Here is a 26,042-nt window from a genome sequence, read left to right as displayed (position 1 = left end):
CTATGCATGGCCTGAAGTGCCAGGAAATATGACTGTAGCTGGGAAATCAGGGAAGTCACTAGAATATGTGGAATTGGAGATTCTTCCCATGTAGTTTGTACATTTTAAAATTATCGATGAAGGAACTTTTTGGTCAGGGAGCCAACTTAACCTTAGCACCCAAGAAATGTAACGCACAGGAATGAGGCATGTGGATTTAAAGTGATAATGATTCTCTAGTAGCAATTAAGGGGAACCTTGAAGTTGTAGCAGATCTCCACTTTCTTTTTACCCTCTGGCAGAAACTCTTTTGTCTTAACCTGGTGCATATACTAATTACCATTACTCAGTTATGCCATAAACTTGCTCTAGTCGGTGAATGTTTCTAATGCTGCTTATTCAACACTTTAAAAATATTTTTTTAATTTGCAAAACATGGAGTGTTAAAAAAAAAAAAAAGAAGAAAGAAAAAAAAAAAATTACAAACATGCCATGTGGCTTCCGAAGTTTAAATAAATTTGAAAACAAAAAAAAAAATGGAAAAGAAAAATTTCATGACCACAGACCACCTCAAACCAGATATACCTCAGAATTTTCTACTCGTATAAGTTTTATTATATATTTTGTTAGTTGTGTTGTTGTGTAGTAAGTATATTTTAATGTAAGTTGGCTTTTATGATAAGGGAATTTTGAAAGATTATTGAGTTTTAAAAAATCTTTTAGGAAATGCTATCAGTTTTTTTTGTTTTTATAAAAGCATCATTGTAAATAACTGTATACAGCTGTAGAATGACTGCCTGTATAGGGTACTGGGGCATTATTAACTTTTGTGATGGCTGTTTCCACTCTGTGACAGCTTGTGACATTTTTGTTGAAGGACAGTATATTGTCAGACAATTATATATGTATATCTCTATCTGTATACTGTATTTATCAAGATATATATCTATATATATATATATATGTAAACAAGATATATATATATATATATATATATATAATATAAACATTTTTGGTCAGAGAATGTCATTCCAAGATTGCATCCCTTTCAGTGTCCTTAATAGAATAGAATTTTTTTATTTTTGATATTTATTTCTTTCACAGATATGCTTCCTTCAAATGTGTACAAAAAATATGCAGTCATATTTTTAAATTTGATATAGAATGTAGCACCCAAAAAAATCGCCTTACTTTAGTGCAAAATACCTGATTGCCATCAAATGCAAAAAATAAATTTTCAGTAGCAAAACCAGGCTTTAATGAAAGTATCGCCGGGGTAGGATAAGTTAATATTGTAGTGGTCAAGAAGAATAGTTTTTAATCTGAGTAATGAAGTAGGATTCTAATTTTTTTGTGTGTTCAATATACATTTTAGACATACTAGTGTACAATATTTCGAAACCTCAGCTACAGTTGGGGTGGAGGGGGCTTCCTTACGGTGCTTTGGTTACTTCATGCAGTTGCTGAATTTACTTCTTCACCTAAAAATTCAGAAAAAAATGGGCAAAAAACCCAGTCACATAAAACAGTTTGGGGAGAAAATCCTTTACATAGTACAATGATTGCCAGTTCTCCCTCCTTTTGGCGCTCGGAATTCCATGGAAAGCCCTAAAAGGGTTTTGAAAAGGAAGGGTTTTGGAATGACATGCTCACATGGGATATGACCCCATTTTTTTTTTTTACCTGTGAAGCTGAATTTAGAGAAGGAGAAAAAAAAAAGTGTTTTATTTTTATAGTGCCCCATCATATAGTACTTTTTTTAATTTCCTTAATCAATAACTGAAACAAGATTTACAGCAGTTGCTTTTTATTTTTTAAAAAATCTGAAGCTTTAAAGTATTCATTGAATGTGCCATCTGATACTTGGAAATCTGTTTCTATTCTGTGCTTGTATACCTTTTAGACATTATTTCATATACAGCAGTCTACTCGTTCACGCAACAGTGCTTCCCTCTGGCAGCAAAAACTATTTTCTCAGTATGTAGGATGCTGAGTGGAGAGGAAGGCGGAGATGCAGGAGGTAAGAAGCAAAACTACCTCCTCTCTCCTTTTATTTTCTTTGTAATAAAATCTGACCAGAAACCACGAAACCAGGCTTTGGATCAGTGATCAGCAAGGCTTGACAGTAAATGCTGCCTGTTCCAGCTCCTGCTATCCAGGAACTTGCCTCTGGGGCAGGCCTGCTAGTTTAATGTAACAGAACCAGATTTGTGGCTTTGGCTCTGCAGTCTCAGAGTTCCGATAACTTACTCATTTTCTAATATTTTAAATTTCATTTCTTACCCCCTCTTCCCCTGCTCTTAAACTAGCTTTCACAATAACTGCAGGGAATTATGTTTGCCAGTAAGTTTTGTACAAACACCCAATAAACACTCATTCACTAACCTTTTCCTTGGCATTATAGTCTGTGATGATTATGTTCCTCCAGTATATGTTGATTGGAGACTAAGACCCCCTTTTACTAAGCTGCGGGAGCGAGTGTGGCGCAGCAAATGCTCCGACACCCATTCAATCCCTGTGGGCATCGGAGCATTTAACGCGTTGGCTCGCGCTATTGGGCTTGGTAAAAAAAAGAAGGTAAAGAGAGAATATCCTTTAACCAAGGGGGGGGGGTATGAAAATTTGGCCATTTGGAATGGCATTGTAATTATACAGGAATTAAAATGCACCTGTGTAGGGTATCTGTGCCAGAAGAAAGGTGATGGAATATGAAGTTTCTGAAACGGAGCTTGTGTTGTTGAGTATCATCATACTTTGCATGGGCTGTTTTGTGTCAGGGTGAGGTGTAAAATCATGGAAGCATTTTTGAAGACACGTGAAGGTTGTTTTTCTCCCCAACCCATGCCTCCTCTTACGTCTCTACGCACTGGCTGAAAATGCATATGTTATGGAAGCCAGTACCTACTTCTAGTTAAGTGGAATAGGGACGTTTTCATGATGCAGTAATTTAATGTGCCTGGGGGTTACTTTGAAAACAAATCTTTATTTGGGCAGGATCTCAGAAAGCTTCAAGTCACTTTTACAGTGGACCAAGTTGTTAATGTTTCTCTACGATTTGCAAGTATGGTCTGTTGGTTGGCTTTAAAAATTAACCCCTCCCCCTTTTTATGAAGCCACATTAGTGTTTTTTATCGCTGGCTGCGGCAGTAAAAGTTCCGACGCTCATGACGGAGCTTTTACTGCCATGGCCAGCGATAAAAAAAAAATGCTAACATGGCTTCATAAAAGGGGGGGGAGTTAAATTAGGAAAACCAATATAATGTCTTCAAGGCATAATATACAGTGGTACCTTGGATTACGAGCATAATCTGTTCCAGGAGCATGCTCGTAATCCAAAATGCTCATTTATCAAAGCCAAGTTCCCCATAGACAATAGTGACAACAGCAACGATTGGTTCCAGTACCCGGGGTCTGTACCTGTCGGGGCCGAGTGCTGCAGCACCGTCTCCTCTGTCTGCCTCCTCCGTCCGTCATCGGAAGAAGAACCCGACAGTGCCGCTTCAGGGGGGGGGTGGGGAAATGCGTGCAATGTCCGCCAGCCGCCGGAGAACCCCGCAGTGCCTTCAGAGGGATGCCTCCTCCATCCGCCGGCCAGCCCTACACGTCGGATGCCCCTCGCATGCTGGAGAGCCCCCACCCGAGCCCACGCAACCGATCGCCGCCCCACCCACATGCCGCGCACGACACGCACAATGCCGATGATTGACACTGTGCGCGTCACATGCAATGCGCAGGCGGGACAGCACCCGGCCACGCAGGCCCAGACAGAGGTCCTCCAACCTGCAGAAGGCACCCGATGTGGAAGGCTGGCTGGAAGACGGAAGAGGAATCCCCCCAAAGCGGCACTTCCTGGTCTGTAAGTGCTCGTTTATCGGGGCAGTGCTCGGTTTGCGAGTCAAAAGTTTGCTGAGTGTTTTGCTCGTCTTGCAAAGCACTCGCAAACCGAGGTTCCACTTTATTAATATAGTGATATATTTAGCATGAGATACTAGGTTTGCATCTCAGAGGCAGTGCATGCAAATCCATCTCGTATATATTCATTGTGGATATCCTGAAAACCTGACTTTCCTGTGGCTCTCGAGGACTGGAATTGCCTACCCCGATCTAGTCTGTTCAACAAAGCAGTCAGAGCTGCACCTTCATACTTCTTAATAAAATAGAATGAAAGAAGTCCTATTCTTGAATTAGAAACTTAGGGGGAGGGGGAAGTTATCAACATGGGTTGCTGGAAAGTTGGGTTATTTTAGCTCAGTATCTCATTGCAGAAAAGGAGACCCCCATGCTACAATTACCAAGACCTTGCCCTCTCTTCCCTAGCGGTGTTGATATTATGTGATAATTCTAGGTATAATATTTTATGCCAGGTGTGCTAAGAGTTCATATTAGGCAAATATCATTGTGACTGTTTTGAGCCAACAGCAGCAAAAAAAGGACAAAAGTGAAATTCAGTTATGTTGACTGATGCCACCTCTCAGGTTGTAGAATGAGGACCCCATATGTGTAGTTAAGTTACAGTAAGTTCCCAGTCAAAATAAAATGCTTTCCTCTCTCCAAGAAAGCCATTATTAATAGTCGTCTAGAGCACAGCAACAGAAAATTAACTTTCCCTGTATTGAGAAATCCATTCTAGCAGTATCTGTTACAGGAGGATCTAAAATCTTTCTACAAAAATATGGTTAAATGGGTTAAAATATGTAAAAGGAACCAGCCAAAATGGAAAATTGAACATCACTATTTTCAATCTCGTGGGTTGTTTTGGGTTTTTTTTGTTTTTTTTTTGCATAAACAAATAAAGAACTGTGGTGAACTTTAAGTACACTTCAGATATAATATATTGATGTGGAAAAGATTAATTCACCGCTATAGGGCTTTTGCCACTGTTACCCCCTCCGATGCCTCCCAGATTTTGTAGTTAATGATTTCTATTTCTACATGATCAGTTGTTACTTACCTTTTACATTTTAACTGAATGAAGGCTTCAGGATGAATTTTCCATCTTATATTGGTATCTACAGCACCCCACTTTGAAATATTGTCAGAAAAATTCTACCCTTTGTGAAAGTAGCAAGCTCTTACAGTCCATGAGATGCCATTGGTCAATAATCCTAAAGCATATACCACTATTAATCAATATACAGCTGTTTGTGAAACTGCTTCTTCATTTTGGCACAGAGCATATTGTTTTTGTAAAACTACAAATAAAAATATAATGGAAGTATTTGGATATATTATTTTTAACTTTTTAATGATTATTAAATAATTACATATCAGAACTTGAACATTGTGTGTGGTGGGGGTTTTGTTTTGATTTTTTTTTTTTTTTTGGTAAGACATACAGGATTTTAACTAAAGTGCAGCAGTGATTTGAAGTTACTGCATGGGAATTGTTAAAATTATTGTGCAGTTATTGCAGTACCTGTATGTGAACTGTTGGGGGGGGTGTTTCTAGCACTTTTCTATATAGTCAACACAAAGGGAGGGTTTTCCCCTTTCTATCTATTAACTGTATTGTAGACATTGTGATGTAGTTTACACCTATTTATGAGGGGCCGCTGAAAGGTTCTCAGCCCAACCAAGAAGAGAATGATGTGTCAAGAAAAGTGTGGAATAACTTGTAAGTTTCGAGGCTCCCCATCATTCTCTTCTTGGTTGGGCTGAAAATTTTTCTGTGGCTTCTTGTAGGTGATGCTATGCCACAGTATTTACTGTCTTGACTGTTCATATGCCGTAATTACCTCTGTGTTTAATAGTAAGATGTCAGTTCTTTGCTCCATTCTACGTTAAGGACTGAATTCTAAATACAGCGCCTTAAAAAATGGTGCAAACCTCACCCCCCTTAAGCACATAAAGTGCTTCATAATTTTGAGCCTAGTTACTTGAATTTATTATCTGTTCCTTACACGCCAACCTGAGTGTTACAGTCTCTCCAAGACAATAGATTAGTACTACCAGCAGCAAATAGAACAAACTGGGAGTCTAAGAACATAACATAAGAACATAAGCAATGCCTCTGCTGGGTCAGACCCAAGGTCCATCGTGCCCAGCAGTCCGCTCACGTGGTGGCCCAACAGGTCCAGGACCTGTGTAGTAATCCTCTAACTATACCCCTCTATCCCTTTTTCCAGGATGAAATTGTCCAATCCTTTCTTGAACCCCAGTACCGTGCTCTGCCCTATTACGCCCTCTGGAAGCGCATTCCAGGTGTCCACCACACGCTGGGTAAAGAAAAACTTCCTAGCATTTTCCGAATGCCCTTTTGTTCTTTTATGTTCTGAAAGTTTGAAAAATTTGTCCCTCTCTACTCTTTCTATGCCCTTCATGATCTTGTAGGTCTCTATCATGTCTCCTCTGAGTCTCTGCTTTTCCAGGGAGAAGAGCCCCAGTCTCTCCAATCTTTCAGTGTACGAAAGGTTTTCCATGCCCTTAATCATTCTTGTCGCCCTCCTCTGGACCCTCTCAAGTATTGCCATATCCTTCTTAAGGTACGGTGACCAATACTGGACACAGTACTCCAGGTGTGGGCGCACCATTGCCCTATACAACGGCAGGATGACTTCTTTCGTTCTGGTCGTAATACCCTTCTTAATAATACCCAACATTCTGTTTGCCTTCTATGGAGTAATACTTTTAAAACCAATAGGAGGAAATATTTTTTCACTCAGAGAATAGTTAAGCTCTGGAACACGTGTTGCCAGAGGATGTGGTAAGAGCGGTTAATGTAGCTGGTTTAAAAAAAAAAAAAAAGGTTTGGACAAGTTCCTGGAGGAAAAGTCCATAAACTGCTATTGAAACAGACTTGGGAGAAGCCACTGCTTGCCCTGGATCGATGGCATGGAATGCTGCTAGTATTTGGGTTTTTGCCATGTATCTGTGACTTGGATTGTCCTCCATGAAGTCGGGATAGTGGGCTAGATGGACCATTGGTCCGACCCAGTAAGGTTATTCTTATGTTCCAAAGTACATACATCTTGAATTGAATTTTAAAGCTTTAAAGACCCTTTTAAAAACACTTTTTTTTTTTTCATTTAAGTCTTCGGTTCTGATATTCCCCAAAATGGCCATATATATTTACTAAGATATTTTCTTTACATTATGTTGGTTTAAATAGAGATGTATGGGGTTTTTTTTTTCCTTTTTTTCTCTCTCTCTTTGTGTGATAAAAAATAACTCCATAAAACATTCATGTCCTTGTATTTGATTTTAATTGTTAGCCGCTGAGAACTGTTATAAGATTCAGCGGGATATCACATTTAATAAACATAAACTTATAAACGGCACCTAAAATTAGACTCTGTTTATAGAAGAGTGCTTATTTAGGCATGGCCATTTGCATTCATGGAAATGTGGTGCAAATTTTCACACTTAAATAAGGGGTTTTATTAAGGTGCGCTAACCCATTTAGCGCGCACCAAAAATTAGCACGAACCCCCTCCCCCCCCTTTTGCTAAACCACGATAGCAGTTATTAGTACAAGGAGCCATGCTCCACGCTGCTCCCGATTCTCATAGGAACTCTTATGAGCGTCAGGAGCAACACAGAGCATTCGGCGCAGCTCCCTGCACTAATAACCGCTATGATGGTTAAGTAAAAGTGGGGTGTAAATGCTAAGATGCCCATAGGAATATAACGGATGTCTTAGCATTTAGCGCGCGCTAAATCAGTTAGCGCACCTTAATAAAAGGACCCCTAAGGCGCGGAAGCCCCTTATTCTATAATTAGGGCTGAAAAGTGAGTCATGCATTTGGTCCGCCCATGACCCATATCCGTGCCCCTTTTTTGGGTTTTGAACAATTTAGGCACAGATTATCCCGCGGCTGGATTTACATGCATACATTTAAATTAAATCCAATTAATGTTGATAATGGGCTCGTTATTCCATTAAGTTGTGCACGTAACTCAAAGCACCATCTATAGCATTCAGGGATAACTACTAGGAAGATAATTAGTGTGCATTAATTGTTAATTTAGTTCCAGAGCACGTTACATCCCTGGTAGTAGCTTAGTGAAGATTGTGAAATCATGATGAATAAGGACAGTTACAAAGTTAATCGTTAAGGGGCCCTTTTGACGAAGGCATTACGCCCTTAGCTCGCGGTTAGCACATGCAAACGGGCATTAAAGCTTTTTGGAGTATTTTGCCCATTGCAAGCATTAACCTGTATATTAATTTATTTTTTAAAATTTTTAATAGGGGGGGCATGTCATGAGCAGAGATCGGACAGGTTAGTGAATCTGGCCTTTACTCAGGAGAGCCTTTTCTTATTTTTTTAGAAAAAAACCCATGCTAAGTAGTAATCACACAATTTACGGTGATCTGGAGAGAGGAGAGTGTGGCGCTGTGGTTAAAGCTACAGCCTCAGCACCCTGAGGTTGTGGGTTCAAGCTCACGTTGCTCTTTGTGACTTTAGACAAGTCACTTAATCCATTGCCCCAGGTACATTAGATAGATTGAGGAAAAATGCTAGAGTATCTGAATAAATTCATGTAAATTGTTCTGAGCTCCCCTGAGAGAACAGTATAGAAAATTGAATAAATAAATGGCTCAAGATAAGTGAGAGAAAACAAACCAACAACTGCAGACTTTGTACACGATGCAGGCAGACTTTATTATGACAAGTAAATCTTTGATTAAAAACCTTTTACCAGGCAAGGAACCCAACATGGTCCGTGTTTCGTACAATCTTCATCAGGGGTCCATTTTGATAAAAGATAAGTGACACAGATTTAGCTCCAGTTACCTGAACTGGTATGTAGACCAAGAAGTTAGTAAAAATTGACCTGTAGCTGTGAAGTCTGAACTATTTTTTTAAAGTATTATGGAAATCTGGTTCTTCGCAAACTCAATGGGACTTTCTATAAATTCAACTCTCTGCAAAAGTTTAATTTAAAAGGATTCTCTTGTTTCTGGGCTGAGACCTTCTCCCAGGCCTTGATTATGTAAGGAAAGGTTTTTCCAGGGCCCTTTCCTTAAAACATGAAACCGTATCACGTCATTACGCTGTACAAGAGGGCAGCTTCCCCAAATCTTGCTGGCTGGTTTGTGATTTAGAGCAGTGGTCTCAAACACGCGGCCTGGGGGCCAAATACCAGGTCCTATTTTGAGGCCCTCAGTATGTTTATCATAATCGCAAAAGTAAAATAAAACAGTTTCTTGATCATATGTCTCGTTAGCTAAAAATGACAATATTATTATTGGAGACTTGGCCAAAAGGAAAGATTTATAAACTATGAAGAGTTTTACCTCATGCAAAATTGTCATTTCTTTAATAAGACATTAACTATTTTTTCTGCGGCCCTCCAAGTACCTACAAATCCAAAATGTGGCCCTGCAAAAGGTTGGAGTTTGAGACCACTGCTTTAGAGTGAGGAGAGCAGCTGTTAGGCCGTGAACTGAGGTATGATGGTAGCACGGTAAGACTTCATGATCCCATTTTTTGTAGTGCCATTAGCGAGATTGGTTTCTGCTGTAAAATTTCTTTTTGTGTTCTGTCCAATTTTGGAATTCCCAATTCTAGTGCCTTTTTTTCCCTTTGTTCTTCTGTGTGAAAGCAACTGCTGTAAATTTTATTTCGGTTCTTCATATCTGACTGAAAATGACCAATTGTTCTCTGTGCCCGGTTGTTATTTCTGGATGCAGTCTGTGATCCAAGTGTTCTCAAAAACCAGTTACCTCAGTCCTCATGTTGAAACAGTGTTGTACTCTGAATTCTCCTTCATAACTACACTATTGTAGCATAACTTGATCAGATAAGAACCCTAGCAAAGGGAATTTTTATATAGGAAAACAAAGCACATTTTTTTTTTTTCCATCATCAGATCAGAAAAGGACGTCTGAAAGCTCTGTAATGGCATCGTGCTGGATATCTCAAGATGTTAACCAGAGGGGAAAAAACCCTCCTGTATGTTGGCTTATTTCAGATGTCAGTATTGTAACATACACTAAAGTTTAAGTAACCTGTGAACTATGTCTACTAAAGGGTGTTAAGCCCTAATGCTTGTTTAGCGCATGTGAAAATGTTTATCGCAAGATGTCTTAAAGCATTTTGCAATAGGTAAAGATTTAGCATGCGCTCAGCATGGCATTATTTATTTTTTGCTAGGGACGTAGCAGGGAATGAGTGCATAGAAGCATTAACTAGAGAGCCTGTGCTGTCCGGTTAGTGCAGGCTTAATGCGTGAGCTCTTAGCCCTGAGAGTATCCTAGCCAGTCAGGTTTCTAGGATGTCTACAATGAACATTCGTGAGACTGATTTGCATCTACCGCCTGCTTGGAATGCAAATCCACCTCATGGAAAGTCATTGTGAAGATCCCGAAAGCTGATTGGCTGGAGTTCCCTCAGAACGGGTTTGAAAAGCCCCGCCTTAATGCCTCCTAAGAAGGAGCTGGTAAGTGCTTCCTTGTTCATTTTTGTCAGGCAATGTGTGCTAATTCAATCCACGCACAACCTGAAAAAGAAATCATTGAAAATGCCCTGTAGACTGGACATGCTAAAAACGGACTTAGCAGGTGGAAAAGTCCCACATTAGCACTCACTCAAGCCCATTTCCTCAGGCCCTTTGATAGACATAGAACTATATGAACTCGTACAGTGCACCAAAAGCTTTTATTCTCATGTGTAACCAGTCAGATCCCATGCATTTTGTTTGAAATGTTTGCTAAAGGGCAAATTTAGCAATTTGTTTTAATTTACATTTTAAAGTTGCAAGTTCACCAGAATGTGAATATGATTTGTGTAGAGTTGTTTGTTTGTTTGTTTTTAATGAATTATATATCTGATGAATTTTGCATGAATCTAGAGGTCACCTTAAGTTTTATAGTGAACCCTAAAGCTAGAGAAATTGGATTAATTATCTTAGCTTTTCTGGGTGTTAGTTCCCTGGATTTATAACTGGTTTAAATGTTTCACTTTTGCAAGTCAGATTTTGATCTAAATGTTGCATTTTCACTGGATGACAGGAAAAAAAAACCTGACATGCCGACAGAGATCATATGTAAGGTGGAGCAGCTTCTTTGTTCCAAATTATGTTGCCTATTTTTCAAACCATGTATGATAAAAGGTGCTCTTGTGGGTTCTTTTGCCAAGCCGGTCAGTGAAACACATTTCAGAATTAATGTAAAACAAAGATGGAAATAATACTTTTAAAATCTGAAGAAAAAAAAAAGCTCTCAAAATTTAGCTGTATTTAAAAATGTTTCACAGTACTTCCCAGTTTGGACATGTTGAAATTTTGGACATCAGATGTAAAATGTAAAACCTCACTCATTAAGAATATGAGAACTCAGCTTTACAGCAAACATAATGTAGCCATGGGCATGGGGCACATCTCAGGGAAGCAATTAATAGGGTAGGTGAGTTATTGATGATAGGATGATGATTTGGGGATAGTTGTGTTTGATCTTGAGACTGCCAGTGTAACAAGCCATTGGAGAGTAGGGCAATTAAGGAGAAGAAGAGCCTAAAAAAAAAAAAAAAGGTGCTAATTCTAATATACAGATAACTGATAAGTATTATCTGGATTATTATTCTCAGATTTGGAGGCCATATCTACAGAAGGCTATAAAGAGTATACATGAAAATGCAAAGAAGAGTTAACCAAATTTACATTGTGCCATAAAACCTATATCCTTACCAAGCATATAAAGGATGACAGTTGCACGGTTGGACAAAAGTGGCAAATAATGGCAATATGATGATGGTAATTTTATTTAGAGATAAAATCAGGAATTGATAACTGATAAGTTGCATCTCTCAATGCAGCCATGTTGTGGCTTTACACCTGCATCAAGGCCATCACATCCAAAGATAGTATATTATGTCATAGTTAATTGGATTCCTGACAGACCAATCAATAGCTTAAAACGTGTTAGATGAGCTATTGAAATTGGGGTTTGCATTGGAATTGATTCGGGGATTTTTTTTAGGTAGTTTCTTGTGGGTATTTATTTTCTTGATTACTAGGTGGGAGGGTGGGGGGATATAATTGCTTATTAATATCTGTAAGTTTATTGTGCTTTTCTTGTAATATTATATGTACATGAATTATTTGCATGCATAATTATAGTTTGAAGATTTAATAAAGATTTTTTTTTTTTTAAAGAAATGTTTATTATTTTTCTGACACGTTTTAAGCTGTTGATCAATCAGGAATCCAATTAACTGACATAATATATTCGGTTCAGATGTGATGTGATGCCCCTAATGCAGCTATAAGCCAAAATGTGGCCATGTTGGGTGAATCAAATTATCAGTTAGTGATTTTATCTCCAAATAAAGTTAATTATCACCATATTTCTGTTGTGACTTTTGGCTAACTGTGTGATTGTCCTTCATTGGTTTTGTTGGATCTCTTCCTCTATCTTGGGTTGCATATACTACCTTAAGCATTTAAGCATGTCCAGTTTAAGGTTTTCTCCCATTCTGTATCTGTGGGGAAAGTAGTTTAGAGATTTAGACCCTAAATATGTACAATCTGGTGGCAAAAAAAAAGTTCAAGAACAGTGAGATTGGAAGGGGATAGATCTGGGAGTAAAGTATGGAAGTTTTCCTGAATAGAATGGTTGGTGGATGCATAGTGCAGCCTCCTGACCTAGGTGGTAGGAATTAAGGGCTCCTTTTACAAAGGTGCGTTAGGGCCTTAACGCGCGGAATAACGTACGCTAAATGCCCCGAGCGCTAGCCGCTACTGCCTCCTTTTAAGCAGGCGGTAATTTTTCGGCTAGCGGGTGCTAATCTTGTGCGTGCGCTAAAAACGCTAGCGCACCTTTGTAAAAGGAGCCCTAAAATGGTTAACAAAATGGAGGCAGTCTCGGGGCAAAACCAGAATCCTGGATGGTAAAGAATTGATGTCAAAAGTCAGATCAGTTATGATCTGCAGTATTATAATAGCTAAAGAAAACGAGCAAACTGCATGGGATTGTAGTTTTAATCTTGTTTGTGTTAGTTTGGATATATATTTTGGATGATTGTTTAGAGGTTTTTTTTAATATACTGTAGATTTTAAAATGAACTGAAGATATCAATGTGAAATGCATTCTTGTGCATAAACTTTGTTTCCCCTGTCCAAAAATTAATTCAAGAGAGGAAAATCAATTCTGATTTTATCTGTATTCCCAATAAAAGCAAACAATTTAAAGGTCATGGAGGGATGATTTATGGCTTGTACATAACATCTCAAAATGACTTCATTCCAGCTATTCATGCAGCTGCTTTCAGGGCTTTGCTCACCAGAACTGCTACAGCCCCCTGACACTGTTCCCCTCTAATCTGAGTGGGAGTCTTCCACTTATAGTCCTGTCAGTGGGTGATGTTATGTCAGTATCATATTTTCAATAGTGAGGGGCAGACAACCTGTACAGGATTCCAGAGGACCTGCCTATCTCTAGCAATTAAAAACACAACATTGACGCACCACCTCCCACTGGCAGCAATGCAATTGGAGAACTCCTGCTCAGCTTAGAGGAAACAGTGCCCACTGATTAGGCTTATCAGGTCACTCTTCCCTAGTGAATAGTGTGTCAGTATGTCATCATATAGTTTGAAATTGTCCCCAGGTATTAGTCTTTCACTGTGTGAAGACTTTCTTGAACTTGGCAGTAGAGAATGACACAGGGACAAATTTTCCCCCATCCCTGCCCCATTCCTGCAAGCTCCGTCCTCATCTGCACAAAGCCTCAAACACTTTAAAATCATAAGTGTTCAAGCCTTGTGCAGTTAAGACAGAGCTTACAGGACTGGGGAAGGGACAGTGACAAAACGCACGGGAATGGTATGGGGAAATTGAGTTCCTGCGGGGACACAGAAAAATTTGTCCCCGTGTCATTCTCTACTTTGCAGTAGAGGTTGCATAGCAGTGCTGAGCAAGACCTCTGACTTAAAAAGAGCTAGTTATTTTAGACTGTGCAACATGTTCTATTCTCATCTCTACACCATGGGGTAATTCTTTAAGAATGCACCTAAACGATGCTAATCTGCAGTAGTCCTTTACATGTTTACCAGCTAAGTAGTATTCTGTAAGAATGTGCCTAGATGCAAAAGCACATAATTTGTGGGTAGACATTCCCACGTGTGGAATTTGGACAAATTATGGGTGGAGTGCGTAATTACACATATAGGCCCCGATTCTACATGGGTCACCTAAAAAATTCTATAAAATTAGGTGCACTGTATAGAATCACAGCGGCGTTAGGCATCCCAACTTTTAGGCACACCATATTTATGCCAGGATTTTCTTGGCCTAAATATGGGCTCCTAAGTTAGACGCACAAAGGTGCCTAAATCAAAAATAAATACTGAACACAAAAACACACACATGAACTAACCATGTCCACTTTTAGGTAAGTGCTTTGGACCAGTCACCTACTTTTTATGGAATTGCGCTTTTTGAATTAGGCATCTAACTTTCAATTAAGTCTAATTAATGCCAATTATGAGGTCTTAATTATCAGCACCAATTTAGCCTATTAATTAAGTTGGGTGCTGACGTCGGTGCCTAACTTTAGTCAGACTTTAATCAAGGCCGTAGAATATAAAAATCTTATAATTATATATGCACAGTCTTTTGCTAGGCATGAGCATTTACATCTTAACCATAGGCACATTTTTGGCCACTTACATCAGGCTAGTAGTCTGTAAAGAAAAGTAGGCATCTCTTTTTTTATTGACTAGGCTTCAAATACACTTCTCCCTCGTCATTCGCGGGGGATACGGGCAGAGCCGGACCGCGAATGCCGAAAAACCGCAATTATACGGCTCTGACCCACTCCCACCTCCCTGCCGCCTTCCCGGCCTTACCTGGTGGTCTAGAGGGTTTTCGGGGCAGGAGCGATCTTCCTACGCTCCTTGCCGTGCAGATCGCCATCAGGAAATGGCTGTAGGGAATTCCCGACGTAGTCTCGAGAGACTACGGGAACTCCCAGCAGCCATTTCCTCATGGCGATCTGCACGGGGCAGGAGCGTAGGAAGATCGCTCCTGCCCCGAAAACCCTCTAGACCACCAGGTAAGGCCGGGAAGGCAGCAGGGAGGAAAAAAGACAGTTTTTTTAAATTTTCCCCCTCCCCAGAAAAAAAATCATGATTATATGAAACCGTGAGTGCAGGAACCGCGAATGGGGAGGGGGAAGTGTAGGCACTTTAAAAGCACCTTATATCTAGGCACTCTCTTACAGAATTACCCTCTATATGTCCGCACAATGCCATTTGTTACAGTATTTGAACCATCTACTTATAAATTATACCTTTTAGAGGATTAGGTTGAAACAAATGGCTCTCTCGCACAGCATTTCCAATTTTAGGGTCCCTTTTACAAAGCCACAGTAGCGATATCCGACAGGGCAAATGCAATGAAGCTCATAGAAATTGAATTGTGTTGCATTTGCCCTGCCAGGAATCGCTACCCCAGGGGCCCTTAGTGACCTTTTTTTTTTTTTTTTTTTTTGCATTTTGTATGGTAAAGTTGACTTACAGATGAATGTCAATCCTTGTGGGAATAAAAGCTTTGTGCACATAACATTTGATGCACACAGTTAAAACAGCACAGTACGATTCCAGTTCACAGGAAGGCACTTTGCTACCAACAGGAAAGAAATACCACCTCTTATTTCTTTTAAAACAGTCACATGTCAGTTTTACCAACTACTTCTAAACTTGTACTTAATTAAAACAACTCAGTCCTAAGGCTGTTCTGCATAGCGATCCATGCATATGTCAGTTTTAAGATGGATATTTTAAGTCTTATCATGCTGTGCTACTTAAAACTTGTATATTGAAATAGAATATACTTAAGAGTTTGTAGTGACTTGTTTCTCTGAGATTGAGTTTTCAGAAATGGCCGTCATACTCTGAAGCGATTAACAAAAAAATCTGTAGTAGCTACAAAACCAGAGTAAACTAGAAAAAAAAAAAATTGTCAGACAGGGGAATGGAAAAGGGTGGGGTGGGGTTTGTTCCTTGGTTCAAATTCAGTAAATACTGTTTATATACCAGGATGTGTGAAATGTTAATGTTGTAGGATATCTTTCACTATTGTAGCTATGAAGAATTGTAGACCAGATATAGCTTGTACTACTGATTTAACAAAAGTTATGCTGAAGTGTCCTGTTTATAAGAAATTATACAGTTAAGCTTGTTGCCGTAGCCCCGTTGGATTGAAGTGTTGAGAGAATTATATACATAAAATATATATTTATGTATATAATTTTGTATACATACACACACATATTTGTAAAATGACCTAAAACAGAAGTCTGCCATATTGCATTGCAGTTACAAAATGAAGATGTTTTGGAGAGAGCATTGTATCATAGTTCATAAATTTGCAGTGGATCTTTGTTCCTTTTTACTGTGGTAATTTTAGAAATGAGTATAGCGTTTGAAATTAGATCTGACCAGTTGAGGTCTTGCTGCTTCAGCTCTGCGCTGGGCTCCGGAATAAACCAGTATGAATGTAGTATTTGATAAGTCTGAAGCAGCCGCATCCCAACTGATAGGAGGAAAGACCCAGAGAGGACTATTTCAAGTTTTATCTTTTTGTACATTAAAATAAAGAATAAAAATAAGAGATTAAGCCGGCTCCCCTTGCATGTTTGAGTAGTGTCATTTTTCTCTTTCCACATTAATTGTCTTGTGGTTCGCAAGAACATTTTTCGACTTGGAACCTCCAATTACAGTTTGCCAAATCTCAGCATTAACAAATGTAGGGGGTCCTTTTGCTAAATTACATTAAGCAAAAGCGGTATTTTATAGTAATTTGCCTGTCAGAACATTCTAATTGCGCACTATTTACTTTTTTCTGGAGCTGGTGTGTTTGCATTAGCATGCAATAACTGAATAACAGTCAACACGGGAGCACTTATCGCCTAAATAGGAAACGATAAGGGCTGGATTCTATAAACGGTACCTACGTTAGTCATCGCTAGGTGCCCTGATCGCAGACGCCTACTGATGCCTAACATATCCGTGTGCAACCCAAATTATGTTAATTAGCTCCTTGTGACCTTGGGCAAGTCAGGGCTAGATCCACTAAGCGTACCGATCGGTTTGCGAATCGATTTCCCTCTGACCCAATTCACTAACCTCGTGGCCGATCACCTCCGATCCGTGCATGCAAAGGAGGGGAAACGGCATGCAAAGTAGGAAGGGCTGCAATTCACTAACAAAATGCAGGCACACCGACTGGGCTGGCCAATCCAAAAACAAGCGACTGTTCAGGACCAGTTGCTTGTGTAAAAACCCTGCTCTGGCCCCGAATCTCTTCTGCCATCCCGACTCTCCTGCCCTTCCCCGCACTGCGAGCCCGTGGTTTTAACCCGTGGGTTTAAAGCAGGGCTAAAACTGCGGGCTCACGAAAAAGTGAAAAAAAAAAAAAAGTTTTGTTTTTTTTGCTGCTCTGCCAGGCACAGAGGGCCAGCGCATGCGCAGACCATCTACAGATGGGGGCATGATTCCGATCGCCCTCATTTGCATGAGGGCAATTCCTGAATCAGCCACCTGGACACGGATCGGATTTCTCACGGATCAGATCCGATCCGTGCTCATAGTGAATCTAGCCCTTAATCCTCCATCGCCCCCGGTACATTAATAGTGTGAGCTCACTGGGACAGATACGGAAAAATGCTTGAGTACCTGAATGTAAAACCACTTAGGCTATAAGTGGTATATAAATAATAAATAAATGGTGTAATTGACTGCAGAACTCTGAGCGGTTCCCAGCGATACTTAAGTCAAGGCGCCCTCTGACACCTACCTAAAAAGTAGGCATGGTAAAACTTAGGCATCACTAGGCATTCGAGATAGGCTCGATAAAACCTGACCTAATGTACCAGCACCTTCCTCAGTGGTACCTAGTGATGCCTAAGTCTACTTAGGCGTGATTCTATGAGCAGCGCCTAGCCGTTGATTGATAACTGCGCAGAGCAACGCTGTTTTATACAATCTGAAACTAAGTGATCTCGCATTAATATATTTGCAAGTCTCGCATGCTAGTGGAAAAATTAGCCTGGAACGTAGAAAAAGAAAATAGCTCTGTTTTTTGCGTCACATTACAAATGGGACAAGCTTGAAAGAAAATCCTGTGTTAAAATGAGCTAAACCTGTTAACACATTTTAGCAAAAAGGGCTCCATAATACAAAGCCAGCAAATTTCCTATCACGGAGAAGCCATCTTTTCTAAACATTTTCACTTAAGACATTATCCCTCTAATTCTATAAACTTGTGTGCATGATTTGACTCAAACCACTGGAGTGGAGGGAAGACCTAAAGGTTAGTGCAGTGGACTGTGATCCTGGGGAGCTGGGTATAATTCCCACTGTGACTACTGGTGACCCCGGACAAGTCGTTTAACCCTCCGTTACACTCCGGTATAAAAACTTAGGTTATGAGTCCACTAGGAACAGAAAAAGTGCCTGTAAAGTAAGTGTTTGCCTACAAGCACTATAGAAAGGATTAGTAGTCGTAGGATTCTTATATATGATGCCTGGATTTGTGTGCACCCAAAATGTGTAGGCCGAATTGAGTAATGAACCCTTAACTCTCAATACTAGGCTGCTTGCATCCAATTACTGAAGTTTATGTTCAATAATTTTTATTGAGTCTTAAGAATAAAATATACATAAAAATCTTACAAAGACTATTATCTCAACTCAGTTAATACATTGTGGATATATAAATTCAAAGAAATCAATTATCACCACAATACAAACACGATAAAGTAACTCCCAACACTCCCATCCCCCCACCCACCCCATTCCCAAATTTTACTAATAAATAGTGCTTCACTTCTTGATTACAAAACTGCGTGTTCTGACTGATAATTGCTGTATATAAGGTTCCCAGGACATCCAAAATTTACTCTCTTTTTTATAAGATGGGGAAGTTAATAAGTATTTGTCCATTTGAAGATATTTTCTTCAATTCAGATGTAAAACCAGGCAAATTCAAGGGGTAATTATGATCAATGAGACCTGAGGAACAGGAGCTCAGCACGGATGCGTCCTGCTAAGCCCACCACATCATGTGACTCCCTCAATTACTGAAATTTAATTGGCACTCATTAAAATTTGTGCATGTTTGCATGCTATTCTGTAAGGCATGCTGCCTCTCTACTAGTGTGGGGATTTGGAGGATTAGGAATTGACAGAAAACAGGGTAGAGTTAAATGGCCATTTTTCTCAGCAGAGAGAAGTAAATAGTGGAGCGCGCCATGATTCTGTACTGGGACCAGTGTTATTTAACATACTTATAAATGATCAGGAATTTGGAATGACAAGTGAGGTAATTAAATTTGCAGATAACACAAAACTATTCAAAGCTTTCAAAACACAAGAACTGTGAAAAATTGCAGGCAGACTTTAGAAAAATTGGAAGACTGGACATCCAAAAGGCAGATGAAATTAAATGTGGACAAATTCAAAGTGATGCACATCGGGAAGAATAAAACTAATTTTTGTTACCTGATGCTAGTAGCAGTCAGCACCTAAGAAAAAAGATCTGAGTCAGCACCTAAGAAAAAAGATCTGGGTGTCATCATAGACACTACACTGAAATCTGTTCAGTTTGTGGCGGCAGCCAAAAATGCAAACAGGATGCTAGGAATTATTAGGAAATGGATGGTAAATAAGACCAAGAATATTATGCCTCTGTTTAACTCCATGGTGCAACCTCACCTAGAGTTCTGGTTGTCCTATCTCAAAAAAGATATAACGGAATTAGAAATGGTTCAAAGAAGAGAGACCAAAATGATAAAGGTAATGGAACTCTTGTATGAGGAAAAACTAAAGAGGTTAGGGCTCTTAAGCTTGAAAACCCACCTAAAGTCACCAGATATGCACTGCAAACACATAAAACAGACCCCCCACACACTACCCCAGTAATCACCGATGCCCCCCCCCCCACCCTCATAAAAATATTAATCACACCTTTAAAATTCAGCCTCCAGACTATCATCACCTGGCCGTCTGGCATAGGAAAGCCTAGTCGTCCAGCACAGAGGCAGCTTAGGTCGTCTTGGGGGTGGGTTAGGGGCCCATAGAGAGAAGGACCCATTCCCCTGTCTGCTCACTGTATCTCAAAAGAGAAATAGCAGAATTAGAAAAGGTTCAAAGAAGAGTGACCAAAATGACAAAAGGGAAGAACTCCTCTCTATGAGGAAAAGCTACAAAGGTTAGGGCTCGTCAGCTTGGAAAAGAGACGGCTGAGGGGAAATATAAAATTCTGAGTACAGGGGTGTAGCCCCAGGGAGGCCTAGATGGGCCTGGCTCATCCAGTTTGCACTCAGGCCCGTCCACCCAGCAGCTACAGGCCATCAGCAGTGTGTCTTGCATGCTGCCTGCGGCTGACCCAGAAGCCTTCCTTCTGACCTTTGCATTTCAAGTCAGAGGGAAAGGCTCCTGGGTCAACCACCGGCTGTATGCAGGACCCACTGCCAATAGCTGGATGAGAGAGGCTGCACTGGCTGTGGGGGTAGGAAGGGAGGGAACATGATGGACTTTCCTAATCCCAGCAGTTTGTCCAGGTTTGGAATGCCCCAACGAGCTCCGGTCGCATCTGGAGGGCCTCTGAGCATGCGCAGATGACCTCACACACCTCTGCGCATGCTTGAGGCCCTCCAGATATGGCCAAAGCTGATTGGGTAAGAAGACAAAGCTTTGATGGGGCAGGGCTGGGGACAGAATGGGATGGGACTTGAGGTGGAACCGAGCAGGGCTGTAAGCGGAACAAGGCAGGGATGGGGCGGGGCCATGCATCCGTGTTTGTGATGCTCTAAATATGGTAACCTTAATGAGAAGGGGTTCACTTCTTTCAGGTTTTGGCAGAAGATAAGCGTGGCACTCAGACTTTAGCTTGACTGTTGAACAAGTGCAAAACCCCTCAGGGTGAGAGGTTGGTTAATCAGTGGATCGATCAGCCCTTCTGGACAAGAACAGAATAGAGGAAAAGTAATTAAATTCAAAACAGACTTGATGAGTTTGATAGAGTCAAGGCTAAAACTGGGAATACACTTAGCTGTGCAAGTTTATAAGAATTACTCCTGGGGGAATTCTGCACACCTTTATTTGTAATTTTTCTTGTGCAGAATTTTTTCATTATAATGACTGGTATCTTCCAACTATCTTTTTCTAGCCACCGCCCCCCCCCCCCTCCTAATATATACCACCCCCATCTATAGCTCTTCAGCCTCCCTCTCCCATGGCAAATACAACTTCATGCACCTTTCTTAAGCCTTCTACCCCCTTCCCATGACATCCATATCCACACACACTTAAAAACTCTGATTTAGTGAAACATTAAGTACTTTGTCATAGTCATATCATCCTATTTGTCTGTCAGATTAAATTGTAATCTCTGCTGAGCGGGACTGTCTCTTGAACGTTTAATGCTCAGTGCTGTGTATGTCTAGCAGTGCTATAGAAATTATGAACAATAGTAGTAGTAAGGGAGGGAAAGAGAGAGGCCCATCCACTTTGAGCTCAGGCCCACCCACAGTTGACCTCACCTTGAGTACTGGGCTTATTTCTAGTCACCATATTTCAAAAAAGATATAGCGGAATTAGAAAAGGTTCACAGAATGACCAAAATGATAAAGGGGATGAAACTCCTCTCGTATGAGGAAAGGCTAAAGAGGTTAGGGCTCTTCAGTTTGGAAAAGAGACAACAGAGGGGAAATATAATTGAGGTCTACAAAAACAGGTAAGAGTGAATCCATTTTTACTCTCTCAAAAATTGCAAAGACTATGGGACACTCAAGTTACACAAAAAATACCTTTAGAACAAATAGGAGGGAATATTTTTTCACTAAAACAATAGTTAAGCTCAAATTTATTGCCAGCCATTAGCATAGCTGGGTTAAAAAAAAAAGGTTTGGCAAGTTCTTGAACGAAAAGTCCATAGTCTGCTATTGAGATGGACATGGAGGAAGCCAGTGCTTGAATCGGTATCATGGAATGTTGCTACTATTTGGGTCTCTGCAAGGTGCTCATACTTGTAAACTGGATTAGCCATTGCTGGAAGAATGATATTGGGCTAAATGGACCATTGGTCCTACCTACTAAGGCTATTCCTGTATTCCACTCCCTTCCAGGTATCCACTCTGTTGCAAATCTTTGTGTCATCCAACAAAATGCCAAATTTTTCCTTCTAACCCTTTGGCAATGTTGTTCACAAATATATTGAATAGAATCAGCCCCAGAACTGATCCCTGATGCACTCAACTAATCACCTTTCTTTCCTCTGAATGGATTCCATTTTCCACCATCCTTTGTCATCTGTCAGTCAACCAGTTTCCAATCCAACTCATCACCTTAGGTCCTAATTTCAGCCCACTCAAGTTTATTCATGAGCACCTATGAGAAACCGAATCAAACACTTTGTTGACATCCAAGTAGTCTACATGTAGCGCATGTCTTCTATCCAGTTCTATGGTCACCCAGTCGAAGAAATCATTCATATTTGTTCGGCATGATGTTCCTTTGGTAAAGAACAAACAAACAGTCCACCAAAAAAGTGCCACACAAAAAGCAGGAGAGCAAAACCAAAAAGAACAACTGTGGAACTGATGATCTTGATAAAATCAAACAAAAATACACAGTAAATGGATTATGGTATAGACCCGACATGGGCCGTGTTTCAGTCAAAAGTTACCGTCTTCCGGGGTCCGGTGCTGCTATAAACCACAAATAAATACATTGCAATTTTGCAAAATGCAATACTGTGTGCTGATAAATCGTAGCTAATCGAGCGACAACACTATGTTGTCTTGGATCTTGCAACCTGTCTGATTCTAGGAAGTTCACTATCACCAAGCTTTATATTTCCTTACAGGACATTTATAGCATACTGTTGCCCTGTTGTAACAGACTTGGCCATCCTCTTTCAGCAGCTTCCATGGAAGGTAATCCAATGCATATCATCTAAGAGCACACAGTGATTGCTGCCCCTATTTTTCCAGTGTCACCAAGGAGTATCATACTTGGGACATATGATGAGAAATACTTAGCATATTTTTAATTCAAATATTCCATTACATATAATATGGAATAATAATAAAGCAGTAGATATTCAGTACTATTTAGCTGGGTAGGAGAGGCTTCAACCTAGTTAAATAGTGCTGATGAGTCTCTGGCTAATAATTAGGGGCAGTTAACCATTAAATGATGCTGAATGTTAGCAAAGACCGCCGTTGCATCAGGGTGGTCCCAGAAGTTATCAGCAAGTAAGACTTCATAAAACGCTGTTGTAACTAACCTGGATAGTTACCTGGGTGTGGGTACTGAATATCAGTGGCACCCAGATAACTTCTGAAGCTCCTTTAAGACCTAGGAATTTTGTGTCAGCAGCCAGATATAGTCTGGGGTTAAATATCAAGTTTGCCAAAAATATAGTCTGGGGCTAAATATCAAGTTTGCCAAAAATATCAAGTTTGCCAAAAATGGTTGACTGTTGCAGGCTGAATATTTGTCCAAATTCTGCATTTTGTTTTCCATTGTCTTAAGCCAGGGGTGTCAAAGTCCCTCATCGAGGGCCGCAATCCCGTCGGGTTTTCAGGATTTCCCCAATGAATATGCATGAGATCTATTTGCATGCACTGCTTTCATTGTTCGCTAATACATCTCATGCATATTATTCATTGGGGAAATCCTGAAAACCCGACGGATTGCAGCCCTCGAGGAGGGACTTTGACACCACTGGTTTAAACAATCAAGAAAAAGTGAATGCCATTTTCTTCTTTTCTTCATTTTACTACATCAACCAAGGCGCAATTATTACTTGATGATATTATTGAAGGCTGAGCTTCCGCAGATCCATTTTCTCTTCCAGGTCTGCGTATCTCTTCAGGATGGGCTGATAAACCTGAAAAGGACAAACAGCAAAATCATTTTTAAGAAAAAAATCAAAATAAATGTGAGATCTACTAAGAACCACAGCATACCAAACTAACCTCTCCCCCCCCCACCCCCACTTTACAAAAGGTTGGATGAAGTTTTTAGCCCAAGCCAGCGTGCTCCAATGGTCATAGAGTTCGTATGAGCATCATAGGAGTGCAAAGCATTCAGCGCGCTGGTCGGCCCTAGAAACCTCTTCCACACTTTTGTAAAAAAAAGGGAGGGGGGGAGGTAAAGCATCTAAGCAGGATTTCATAGGCTGCTCTTTTCTTGCACACCCTAGGCTCACACTATTTTGCATCCGCTGTTGTTCTCCTATGAAGCTGATGTACAGTGCGCAAATGGCTTTGCAAAGGACAGCAAATTGCAAATACTGCATGAAAAAGGAAAAAAAAAAGAGAAGCCCCCCATTACCTTTGGGCTCCTTTTACAAAGCCGCGTTAGGTTTTGTTTTTTGTTATTGCCGGCCGCAACGGTCTTAGCTCCGATGCTCATAGAATTCCTATGAGTGTCGGAGCTAATACCACCGTAGCGGTGTTTAAAACAAAAAAAGCCTAACCGCGGCTTTGTAAAAGGGGAGGGTCATTTTAAAGACTGCTTGCAATCACTTTTGTGAATTTCAAGTTTGTAATTGTAAAACTGCAAAAATCAAAAGTAAGCTGAAAAGTCATGCAAACAGCTCAAGAGATTTCACAGACGCAAACTTAGGCACAGAAAATTTCACAATGAGGTGATTTTCCATGAAAACAAACTATACTGTACTAAGGAGTGGTACACTTAAGTTATTTTGCAATAAATCATAACAGAGTCTCTATGAAGCCATTAGTTAGACTGTGAGACTGCCAGGACAGAGAGGGAAAATACTTAAGAGTACCTGATTACACTTACTTATTCATTCATTCAATTTTCTATACTGTTCTCCCAGGGGAGCTCAGAAAGGTTTACATATATTTATTCAGGTACTCAAGCATTTTTCCCTGTCTGTCCCAGTGGGCTCACAATCTATTTAATGTACCTGGGGCAATGGGGGACCAGGTGGCCCACTCAGGGTCAAGGGGACGTGAGCTCTTCCTGTTTTACTTTTCAAAATTTCCATCTCCTTCTCTCATGCCTTAGCTCTCCCATGTCACATCTCCCAGCCTCCTATTTCCTGCTACTTTTCATCTACTCATGACCACATTTCTTACCTCTATCCTCACTATCCTCCTCTCACTCATCTCCTTGCCACCCCCTCCCTTCACCTCTCCCACATGATTGCACCAATTTCTAATCTCTCACTCCACTCATGGCCTAATATCTCTCTGTCCCTTTCCTTCCACCATCTTCCTGGCCCCTCTCTCTTCCCTCCTGCTCCCTCCCCCCACCATAGGCCATCTTTCTTCCTTCCTCTTCTCCTTTCCATGGTCCAACATCTCTCCTCTTCCTCCTCATCCAACACTGCCCTCTCTCTTTCCTGCTGTTCTTCCCTACCCCTGCCTCATTATCCAACATTTCTCCCTTTTTCTTCCCTCTTTCCCCAGCATTTCTCCCTCCCTTCTTCATCAATCTATTGTAAACCGCTTTGGGTGGATCACTTCATGAAAAGGTGATTAATAAATCCCAATAAATAAATAAAATTGGATGAATTTAAATATGGTGGTGGTGTAAATATAACTTTCTTGAAATTCTGTCACATTTCGGCATATAATTTGTTGGTTAGTACAGTGGGCTCTTTGTGTGTGACTGTACACTGTAACAAGTACAATACATGCCGGTGAATCATACGTCGAGCCAAGGGTATGCCAGGAAATGTTAGAAACATGCAGCATTTTAAACAAGTTTCACCCATTTTACTACAAACGGCAAGGAATTCACTGGATGCATGCTTGCCTGCCTCTTCTGGGGCTGCTACACTCTGAACCAGTTGCATTAACAGCATCAACACAGAGATGTGATTTGCTTTAGAGGGGGGAAAAAAAGGTCCATGTTGGTTCCATCCAAATATAATACCCACTCATAGGATGAGAAGATACAAGGGGGTGCTGAAAAGTTCTTAGCCCAACCAACCAGCTTTCTAAATTCTGTAGCTGAAAAAAGTGTTATCTTATTTCATTAAGTGTCAATCTGCAGAAACAAAATTCTCTGTTTTGGCATTGTTTCAGATCATTGATTGAATTATATCCACGTCACTCTCTTCTTGGTTGGGCT

General features: G+C 40.4%; 2 protein-coding genes across 7 annotated transcripts in view; one reads left to right on the top strand and one right to left on the bottom strand.

Moving 5' to 3' along the window:
• The window catches only part of ACVR2B (activin A receptor type 2B), a 340,318-nt gene extending 337,230 nt beyond the window's left edge, over window positions 1-3,088 (top strand). The window contains exon 12 of the mRNA XM_033931707.1: window positions 1,883-3,088. Coding sequence (XP_033787598.1) covers window positions 1,883-1,972 — 90 coding nt within the window. The 3' untranslated portion in view covers window positions 1,973-3,088. The remainder of the gene's footprint in view (window positions 1-1,882) is intronic.
• Window positions 3,089-21,536: 18,448 nt separating this feature from the next.
• The window catches only part of XYLB (xylulokinase), a 162,742-nt gene continuing 158,236 nt past the window's right edge, over window positions 21,537-26,042 (bottom strand). For 5 of the 6 annotated variants that reach the window (XM_033931698.1, XM_033931696.1, XM_033931699.1 and 2 more), the window contains one exon: window positions 21,537-23,823. In XM_033931698.1, coding sequence (XP_033787589.1) covers window positions 23,749-23,823 — 75 coding nt within the window. In that variant the 3' untranslated portion in view covers window positions 21,537-23,748. The remainder of the gene's footprint in view (window positions 23,824-26,042) is intronic. The other variant, XM_033931697.1, reaches the window with a different exon arrangement.

This window comes from Geotrypetes seraphini, chromosome 2 (assembly GCF_902459505.1).
Source record: "Geotrypetes seraphini chromosome 2, aGeoSer1.1, whole genome shotgun sequence".
NCBI classification, from domain to species: domain Eukaryota; kingdom Metazoa; phylum Chordata; class Amphibia; order Gymnophiona; family Dermophiidae; genus Geotrypetes; species Geotrypetes seraphini.
Note: the sequence above shows the minus strand (reverse complement) of the source record. Positions and strands in the feature narration are given on the sequence as shown.